This window comes from Condylura cristata, unplaced genomic scaffold, assembly GCF_000260355.1.
Source record: "Condylura cristata isolate star-nosed mole 26May11 unplaced genomic scaffold, ConCri1.0 scaffold00018, whole genome shotgun sequence".
Classification (NCBI taxonomy): Eukaryota; Metazoa; Chordata; class Mammalia; order Eulipotyphla; family Talpidae; genus Condylura; species Condylura cristata.
In genome coordinates this window covers 24,062,070-24,073,414 of record NW_004567119.1, presented here as the reverse complement: position 1 = coordinate 24,073,414, position 11,345 = coordinate 24,062,070, and the positions used below count along the sequence as shown (strand labels likewise).

Here is an 11,345-nt window from a genome sequence, read left to right as displayed (position 1 = left end):
TTGGGTCTTAGGTTTAGCTTCTGATGTCTGGAAAGGTGTTAGAGGAAGAGTCTGTTGGGGAAAAAAAAAAAAAAGCCCAATTCTAAGCTAGGACAGGTATTTTGCCCTTAATAGAAGAAATTAAATAGATCTGTCTGGAATTGGCATTCTTCTTTAACTGTTGGCAGCTGCCATCTGCTCTGAAACCATTTTCACATTTTAGGGTGCCAGACTCTGTACTGATGACTCACAGGAAATCGTGGGCACATGATCTTGGCTGTGGTCCTTTTGCCTAAAATAGCAGCAGATAAAATGATACTTGTTTTCTTATTTCTCGTGGATAAACGGGAGATCTGGCCTATCATGCTCAGTGTTTTCAGTATATTCCTGTTCCCTCTCCATGGTCTGTCAGCCTAGTCCACTAAGATTGTTAACTTTCTTTGAATTACAAATCATATGTGAACTATTGTGATGATTGTGATATTTGAATAAATAGCTTAATTATCAGACTAGCCCTTGTGTGTGTTTTTAATGTACAGGTTTTGATAGCCGTTTCATGAGATGAGTGTATTTTTCCTAGAAAGAGTTTGCTTTTAAGTGGTGTTTCAAAAATCATGAATCTAAAGGTACTCAAAAGAGCACAACAGTGGTGATCATTGGTAACAACTCTGAGAAGTTCTGTCACTGTTGAGCTCCTTGTCCTGACAGTGTTCCCCTCCACCCCCGCAGGGAGATTCTGGAAGTGTTCTCTGGAGACCTGCCCAGGCTGTATGTCCAGCTGCACAGACACCTTCGGGTCTTCCCCCAGGCTCAGCGGCTCTGCATCCCTAGTGGCGCCAAAGACACCACTGGGAGCAGGGGGTCCAGGTCGAATCCTGAATCCCATCCTCTTTCTTTTGTAAATGATAACGATGTTGGCACTTCGTGGATTTCACATGTGTTCACAAATATGACTCAGCTCAATCACAGAGTGACCATTTCAGTAGATTTGGGAAGTGGACAGTATCAGGTAAGTTGAGACATTGGGGTGTGTTCCTGTGACTGCTGCAACAAATAAACACAAATTTAGGGTCTTAACCAACAGAAATATATTCTCTTCAAGTCCCGAATGTCAGAAGCATGGAATTCAGAGACTGCCAGGGCTGTGCTCCCTCTAAAGACTTTGGGGAGAATCTTCCTTGCCCCATCCAAGTTTTGGTGGCTTTTGGTGCTACTTGGTTGGTGGCAGCGTAACTCTGGACTCTACCTCTGTTTCTCCTCGGCTGCCATCTTTACCTCTCTGCCTGTCAATTCTCCTTTTTCCATGAGGATCACTCTATATCCAGGATGACCTCATCCTGAGACCCTTTACTGTATTGCATCTGCAAAGAGACTGTGTCCAAATAAAGTCACATATACGGGTTCCAGAGTTAGTACTTGCATTTATCTACTTGAGGAAAAAATTTGACCTTTTTACAAAATAAAATTGACCTAAGCAATTGAATATTGCTGCACTAAATAGTGCAATAGATGTATGAAATTAAATAAATAGAAGATATTCAGGTCTTAATTTTTTAGATATTTGTATCAAAATGATATATTAAAACTACTTTCATTACTAAATAACAGAAAATAATGGAAAGTGTGGTGCATATTCTAGTTGAATATTGAAACCTATATAACAAGAAGATTTCTGAAAATATTAAAAAAGATCTACCATAAGACCCACTCCTAAATATCCACTGACAGAAGGCAAAACAGTCAAGGGCTGTGTGCACTCCTGTTAGTGCAGCACATTATCCAAAGTATAGAAACAGCCTAAATCCCGAGGGCAGAGGCTTGATTAGGAAGGTGGGGATATATAGCTATAATGCTCACTATTAAAAAAATAGGATTTTTTTTTTTTTGCCATTTGTGAATAAATGGATGGACTGGAGGGGATAATACTGAGCAAAACAAGTTCGAAGGAGAAAGACGAACACGTAATGGTTTCACTTACATACGGAATATAGAGAAAAAATATCAGACAAAAGCCAAACTGCTTACAAGTCCTAGAAGTCTGACTGTAAGGTTAAGGAACCAGAGTGGGGAGAGAGTAAGGTACCAGTGGGCTATGGTAGAGGTTTGGGTGCCCTGGTGGTGGGTGTGGTGTGGTGATATACTAGGAAGAGGTGTATCCCACACCGCTGCCTTATACACAGGGTGACACACCATGTTGTCTTTATAAGAAAACATATACAAAATCTTCCCAGTTATTTAATGGATGTAATGCCTCTATTTAGTATCAAATAGTAAGTTGCAGTTAAATTTATAAAATCCTTCAGAAAAGAGGAAGATTAGTAATTATCAAATGTGTTGCTTTTACTATAAGGCTATGATATTTAATAAATATTTAATAATTATCATCAGAAATCAACACTTAGTAATTATCATTTTGAGAAACCAAGCCATTCTGGTTGACTACGTGGGTTGACTTTTACAGATGAATCAAAATTAAACTTTGATGACAGTAATTTACTTATTCATTTTCAGGTGCTTTTTATTATCATTCAGCTCTTTAGCCCCCAACCAACAGCAATGAGGATTCAGAGGAAGAAGGACATGCTAGATTGGGAGGATTGGCAGTATTTTGCTAGAAATTGCAGTGCCTATGAAGTGAAAAACAATGGAGATTTGGAAAATCCTGAGTATGTCAACTGTCACCAACTTTCCAAGTAGGAACATTTTTAGACTTGGGGGGGAAGGAATCTAGGAGCTAATTTTAATAAACTTATACATTAGCATTAACCTCTACAGGTAACCTCACTCACTTGGCTGGTGAAAACTCCCCTTCACCATTACATTATTTGAGGCAGATTCTTTTAGGACTACTCTTGCAATAGAGTCTTAAAATATTTTTAAAAATCTATAAGAAATACAGAATGTCTCCTTGACATTCTCATTTGTGCTTCATGATCTGACTTTCAGTTTAATGTACAATTTACTACTATTAATTAAATTTTTATATCCTCAAGGAAATGTTTGTGTGATTTCCCCCCCACGATGCTCTTATATTCTTTGCCTATGAAATATGAGATAAATTCATTTTACTACAATGGAGAATTTAAGCTGTTACTAATACTGTGGGGCAGTGGCTCAGCATTGTAATACCTGTTTTGTCCAAACCAGTGAAACTTATTTCAGATTTCATTCATCAACAGTGTTACTCCCTATTCCAATGGTAACATCACCTTCAGCATCCTAACACCTGGAGTAATTCATCATTCTAAGTACAGCGACTTCTATAATACACTGTTTTTAGAACTCTGTAATAGAGTTTTTGGAAGCCACACAAATAAGACTTCATTTCCATGGGCAATACTATACCACAAACAGTCTCATCGGTCACCAGCACAGATACTATTTGGTCAATGAAGTCATTGTCACGGGGAGGTAGTGTTCATTACAAGGTTTTTATTCTTTGGGCTTTTCACTAACCATTAACAAGGCTTAGGTTACTGATGTTTATTTAAAAATACATAGAGCATGTAAGATCCCAAGCTACAAGTAGGGAAATATTTTCCTGTGCTGAGATTTTTTGAGGAGATTTGTGAAACTTTCCTATCGATATCACATTGTTAGGGAATCAGTTTCTAGAAGCTGTGGGGTTAAGGTGTTGTCATACCCTACATCTGACTTAGACTTATTTCACTAAGTGTTTTGTTTGATTTGTTTTGAAATATAACTTTGACTATACTCAAAATAAAGTGAAGGAGCTAGATTGGTAGTTACAGCTATAGAGAAAACAAGACTTGATTTCCATGAGTTCACAGTTAACTATTTTATGAGGTGTGTTTGTTTTTCTTTAGAGTGAACATGTCATATGTCTTAAATAATTTATAAATATCTGACGATAACAGTGTCAGTTCACAGTATTTTAAGATGTGAGTAGTTGGAGAACTATAACTAAGCATGATCTCCACTATGGAAATGGTACATGCTGGAATGACCTGGCTTGTAAATAATGTACATCTCTAAAAAAGACCAAAATACTACTCTATTAGCATCATTTGTTAATATAACAATGATAGACTAATTCTATTAAATATTCACATATATGGGCATGGTGTTCAAACAGATATCTGAAGAGGTATGAAAATAGATCCCAAGCCATATAGTATTATAAACCAGCATTACCAAAATAACAAATAATAGAATTTGAAAGGTATTCACCATCAATTGATAATGAAAATGAAATGAAATGGAAGTTTGTTAACTTCACTATGCATCTAATTCCAAACTTTGTAGTCTTCCCTGTCTTTTTATTAGTTTCAGTAAATGTGTCCCCAGGTATATATACCACATGGTAGATACAGGGGGAAGAATCCCCCCAGCCCATTTCAGTACAGCTTGAACATGACCTCACCTTCACTGTACAATTTGAGATGATGATGACATACTTTCCATGAGTGTCGCCACCACTAAAGAGAAACTGATTTTTGTGCCTAATAACATACTCATCAACCTTGAAGCATTCACACAGTGGATTTTTCAACGGGCTGTAAGTATATCCGCAGGTGCGTTGATGTTCCTTAACAGCTGTCTGATGCTTGTGTTCACAGATGTCAGTGCCACAGTCATGCTGAGATCTGTGACACCACAGGCCAACTGTATCAATGTCTCTGTGCTGAGCAGACCTTCTCCAAAGCCCTGCATGTGAGTTCTCTGTTTTATGCAGGGGGATCTCAAGAAAAACAGGGAGAACATTGGTGACTATAAACTCTTTAACTTAAAAATTTTGGTCTACCTTCATGGTATGAATAGGAATAGATGATATGAACCTAAGACATCAGTTCAGAAAAAAAAAATGTGTAGAGAAAGAAAAATGATCAATTTACATTGGAAATTTAATGATGAACTAACTCTGAAGGAAAGAACAACAAATGTGATAATCTGTGATGGGCTGCTGAAAGGTATTTGCATCCCATCAATAAGGGAAGAGTTAACATCTCTCCAGAAAGGAAATATTTTCTCTACTACCGTTACTTTCATTTCTGACAGACTAGATGTAGTTTGTTCTTTACCAAGTACTTCTCTAGTTATCAGTGGACACAAACTTGAGGTCCTACAGTTCAATTCAACATTGACATCAACCAGAGTTAGCAGAGCCCAAGATTCAGGATTCAGTCCTCCATGAATACCCCCTTACAGATAACAGTTGCAAATAGTGGATCCCTAGGTGATTCCCCAACTGCAAACCAACCATTCTCAAGATCTCTCTCTAGTATTTGATAATTTGCTAGAGTAACTTCCAGAACTTAAAAAGCAGTTTGCTTACATGATCACTACATATTATAAAGGGAATAAACTTCAGAACAGTCTGCTGGAAGGAAGAGAGAGGGGAGGTAGGTGCAAGGACCATCACGCTCTTGTGTCCTCCCTGGCTTATGGCTTTGCAGGCATTCTCACCTTCTGGTGGAAGCCCTCTTGATCCCCTTTGCCTAGAAAGTTTGTGGAAGCTTCTTCGTCACACAGGCACAACTGGTCTGGCATTTCTTCCCCTGCCATGGGGTCCCAGAGCAAGGCTAAATGTTCTAGCCCATGATCACATGGTTAGTTTTCCAGCAAGCAGACCATCATCCCTAGGGGCTGTCCAAAAACAACCCCATTAACATAAATGAAAGTGTAGTTGAAATAGACTTATTTTGAATGACAGAAGATGCACCATTTACCTTTATTGTTTTGCAGCTATTTCAGGAACTGGGATCCGGAACCAAATATAAGATGCCCCATGTGGCTTTCATCATTTAGGACATAGCCAGTTTTAGGAGCTCTGTGCCAGAAAACAAATACGTATTTCTTACTATGTCACAATGTTTAATACACTAATACTAATACTAATACTCAAAAGCTACTAGAACAAGTACAACTTAATAAAAAAGAGTGATTATATATATGTATATATATATATATATATATATATACACACACACATATACATATACACATGCATATATATATGCATACACACACACATATATATAATAGTAACACACACATATATAAAATAGTGTCTTCCTTGTAAATGATGTGTTTATATCATTTATATATATATATATATATATATTATACACACACACACACACATATATGATATAAACACATCATTTACAAAGGAAGGTAAGATAATATTCAACAAGCCCATAAAAGATTCCTGGCCTCAGTTTTAATGAGGAAAGTGAAAAGTATAATTAAGTTTTTTTAGTCTATCAAGTTAGCAAATATTTGAAAGACTGATAATCATGATTTGTGATAATATGAACTTTTATACATCATTGATGGGATTGCCAATTTGTATAATAGTTTTAGAGAGTAACTTGACCATATTTGTTAAAATTAAAGTTACAAGTATAGTAAATTACCTTATACAGTTGTCATCATCCTAAAAAAAGCAATTAATCAGCCATCAGTGAACAGAATGGTTAAATTTGTATCTTTTGTGCATGAAAAGATTGTTAGTATTTCTCCATTTTAAAATAGTAGCCCCCTCCCTTCGTACACCCCTGTGTGTGACTTGGGAATGCCCCCTGCCTCCTGGGCCTCGTACTCCTCTTTAATCAGGCATTTCATGTCCCTCTGTGCTTTGTTTCATAGGATATCTTGTTTTTAAAAAAACATCTCTCAAAGGTTTTGGCAAATTCCATTTCTGTCTTCTGAAGATCTTACTCTGATCTAATTTATTCGACTATGAAATGAGTGTGTATAGGTCAATGGCAAGAATATTATCTGAAAGGCAGATCCCTATAGCACATTTAGGATGTAGTTCTGCTCCTCAATTTCAACTGAGCTTTTGATTGGATTACATCCGCCCCTTCCTTTCCTTCTTTCTCAAACTGAAACTTTCATGTTCTAATTCAGAAGTCCCTTTGAACTTGTTCTCCAGGTCATTTCTGCATATTGTTGGTCTTTGTGTTTATAAGTTTAGTCTTCATCAGTAGTTGGTAATTACTCTAAAAAAGGAATCTGACATATATCTATATCTATCTCTCTCTCTATATATATGTATATGTATATATATGTATGCATGTATATGTATAGATACATATATATATATATTTTTTATTTCTAACATCTGGAGACTTTGATTTGATTCGTACATCATGAGGAAAATAATCTTTTAAAAAAGCATTGATTTTAATATGTTTTAGTGTATGGCTTATCATATTGCCACAGAAAGGAAATTAATTGGAGTAACTTGCTTGATTCACTCTTTATTCAGCCATAATTGTGTGTTTAAAATTTTGGCAATTTGATATATTCTTGATTTTAAAGTTAAAATGTCATTTATTCTATTATGTTAGTGTTCTCCTTTTGTTACTTCTAGATGAATACTTTTCTCCAGTAATTGGTCAGGTCTTTCATTAAACTCACCCCTCCTCCCCAAGCTCACTAATCACCCAATTAAGATACTGCTCTGGTATGAATTTAGTAGGATACCTTGATTCAGCCAATATGGTGTGTGCAAATGAGGCGTGGCTCAGACTTCCATGTGATATGTTGTCACCTGAGCATCTTGCTTCATTTTCACTAGTGGGTTCCTGCTTCACCCTCACTCCACCCCTCCCCAGCCCCTCTCTCTCCCTCATTTTACTTCTCCCTCTCCTAATTACTCACAATTTACTGATTGATATTTTGTGATTCTGGGATGATTTCATGCTTCTCCTTAAAAATAGAACCATTAAATGAATCAGGTCTCATGAGTGATTTCAGAAATCAAATGGGATTTTCAGATTTGCAAGTGGGATTTTCATATTTGGTCTCAGGTAGTGACTGTTGCTTTATGAACTAGTGAAATAACTAAGTATAATTTAGGTTGAGAATACATTTTAATGCTGCTCATTCAGACATTGGGTGCCTTTTGAAAACAAAGTTTTAAAAGTTGACTTTTTCATTATTTTCCCCCTTGATATATTTTGATAATTCATTTAGCCATAAATAATTTAGACATAATGATGATGATGATAAATAATGCCTTTAGCTGCAAATAAGAAATCATCAAATAACATGCAATTAGCGAAGTTTGGCAAATGCTGGTAAAGGAAGAAAAGTCAATAGATATTTAAGTTGTCTGGTTTCTCAGCCCTGTGATATTTTTAACAGTATGTCAAAAATGCTTCTGAATGCATGACTATATGTGACAGTATTTTTGTTATCATTGAATACCTTTTAAGATATGTGAGACGTACGTAACTGAAAAAGTTTGTCTTTCAGTAATTTGAAAGTATACTTAACCATGTATTTTTCATGTTGTTCCACTTTTTAAAACAGTATGTTTTAATATAAGTCTTTCACTTCCTACTGGAACCAATGATTTTTTTAAAGATCTGGATATAATCCAAAAGGAATGTCTTCAATTTCACAGTATTATGCCTACCATTAATAATATTACTCAATAAACAGGACTTTTGTGAATTATATTACAGCCATTTGGCAAACAGATGAAAACGTAAGCCTTGAGAATATGCCAGTTCTAGGCAATTGTCAATCCTATGAGGAAGTATTTTTAACAGAAATGAAAAATGAATGAAATTGGAAGGAAGGCGTAGCGTGGTGCAGTCAGAAACATTTTCCTATGTGTGGCTACTCGGGAACTTCTGTGGCAAACACTGGAGTCACCAGCAGGTGGTCCACAGGTGTCAACTGTGCTTAAACAGTGTTTATTTAATTTCCAACAAGGTTTTTCACTTAAAAAGAAATCTGACTTCTCTCACTGAGGAGGTAGCCCAGCACAGTGTCCTGCATGCAGTGGCTGCTGACTGGGGAGCGGGTCCTCTAGGAGCAGCTTCTCCCCTTGGAGCAGCAGCCACTCCCCTGTACATCACCTCCCTTGGGAACCCGACTTACACTGGGCGACCTCACCTGCAGCCACTACCTGGCTTTCAGAGAACTCAGTCTGTGAACCTTAAAAAAGTGAGACTTATACTATATTGAAACTTACACTAGAGCTGTAACCCATGGCTGGACATAGCAGTAGCAGTAGTCTACGTCATAGCTCCATTAGAAGATCAGTAAATCAGTAAATCAAAACAGCTCTATAGTTACGGACTGACCGGACACAAAGATGAGCCCACATTTAGGTTTCTTAAATATTCCATTACATTTTGGAAGATCTAAAACACTTCACTGGGGAGGTTCCTGATTCTCTTCAGTGTTACTGCATGAAGAACTGCTTATTTGGAAATTATGTTGGCAAAGTGAAAGCTTTGAGTTTAATGTATGATGCATAGTCTCAATCATAATGACCTTATTCCATTAACAGAATAATGGCAGAAAATATGTCACATTTCTACCCCAGAAATGAATGAAGCAGTGAAGTATTAGTGGGTTCATTTTTGTATTAATTTGGGACAAAACAAATCCTCAAAGAGTAGATACTATTCAGTAACTTTCAGACAGGTTTTCATAGCAAAGATTTGCAGGGGTCATTTAATAAATTCAGCTTTATTCAGATAATATATAGTCTGTTACTTAGACACATATTTTGGATTTTTGATACAAATTTATGTAGTGATAATGTAAATTCATATGCAGCTATAGGAAATAACACAAAGAATTATCTTTTCAAAAAAGTGTTTTTGTTTGGAACAGGCTGCTTGACATCCTTGATTGTGTTTTAGAAGAGTAGCTCCCCCCCACTCAGGCACTGTTGCCACAGAGCACCCCACAAACACCCACATCTACCCCCACAGTTCGTTGTTCTCCAGCCCTTTCTGGCTGACTCTTTTCTGCTGTTTTCAAGGGTTAGTTTTTTGTTTGTTTGTTTTTAATTTGGCTTTATGTGACCCTTTTTTGATCTCTTTACGTTCCACATTTAACTGACAGCATCTAGTGTTTTCCTTTTTTCTTCTGACTTACTTTCTTTAGTGTATGCTCCTCCATCTCCATCCATGTTGTTACAAAAGTTAAGAGTTTATTTATTTATTTTTAAATATAGTTGAGTAGTGTTCAACACATCTTGACCCACTCATCTGTTGGAGCATTTGGGATGTTTTCACAATCTTAGTCATTGTAAATAAGCTGCAGTGAACACAGGCATGCAGATTTCCTATCGATTTTATATTGTATTACAAAAAAAAATTTGTATTGCTCACAATGATTTTACACTGACTGTATTTCTTATGTATTATTTCTTATACCTTTCACTCATTTTGACAGGTTAGTATCTTTCCTGAAGTATTATTAGCAGATAATAAAATACACTCATTTAAAACCATGTAGTTTGATGAGTTTTAGCAAGTGGTATGTCCTGTGTAGTCACTAGCCTAATTCAGATTTAGAATATCTCCCTCTCCCTAGACATTTTTTTCTGTGTTCCTTTGCAGTCAGTCCCACCATTCAAATCTCAATCCCCATAAGTGGTGTCAATATAGATTAGTTTTACCTGTACTAAAATTTCATATTATAGAATTATCCATTATGACTTCTTTTGTTACATAGGTTTTTGATTTATCAGCACCCCCCCTCCAACACACACACATAAACTAGTGCTGTCTTTTAGAACATTTACTAACTCTTGTGCTATTAACTTTATTGCAACAAAATACCTCTGGCTGACCTGCTTGGGAAGTCCATTATAACTACCAAGAAGAATGTGTTTAGCCTATAAGTTCAGAATGCAGACTTGGAATTGGGACATTGGGTGTATTTACAAGATGCCAACTACCATGACAGCATAGGTACAGTACAGATACGACTATTCTTTTCCTCTTCTTAACTTGCACCTTTCTTGCTTGTTCTAAGAGTTAAAGTTTAGGGAGCTTTCAGTTGAGACTTGTATCCTTATGCTTTTTCATTTACTTTTAATAGCTACACTCACTTTTTGGAGGCTTTCGGCCAAGAATGAGGCAATGATTGGTACCTCTGCCAAACACTGGCACTTTGTTGGCTACTTAACTATTCTTTCATCATTTTGTGACATCATTACCTGCAAGGGTGGCCAAGCATTCATAGAGCAATTTATTAGTAACTGTGAATACTTCTCTTATTCTGCCTGTGATTTGTGAGCCTTTTATACCATTAATCATGGCTTTTATGAATTAACTACAATCAAACTATCAGTAGGCATTTCTGTTAGTATTCTAAATAGCTGAGCCAATCTAAAGCATTTTATATAATAAGTCTTCCTACCATTCAGTGGCTTGAATTGTGCCAGCATCACAATCTATAATGCTTGTGTTGTAAATGAATATTTCCTGTTATTTTAAGTGTTCTTTTGAACACTAAGGTCTAAAGTATGACTCATCATGACTGAATTATGTCATATTTTTAGTCCACATCAAGCTTTGCCACTACTTATATTTTGTTCTCTGGGAGATTTTACTCTGAATGTATTTCTTATGTATTATAAT

At 36.3% G+C, this 11,345-nt stretch overlaps 1 protein-coding gene across 1 annotated transcript in view; it reads left to right on the top strand.

Moving 5' to 3' along the window:
- USH2A (Usher syndrome 2A (autosomal recessive, mild)) overlaps nt 1-11,345 on the top strand; it is a 589,735-nt gene that overhangs the window by 61,030 nt on the left and 517,360 nt on the right. The window contains 5 exon segments of the mRNA XM_004685238.1: nt 709-988; nt 2,491-2,672; nt 3,159-3,270; nt 3,272-3,390; nt 4,560-4,653. Coding sequence (XP_004685295.1) covers nt 709-988; nt 2,491-2,672; nt 3,159-3,270; nt 3,272-3,390; nt 4,560-4,653 — 787 coding nt within the window.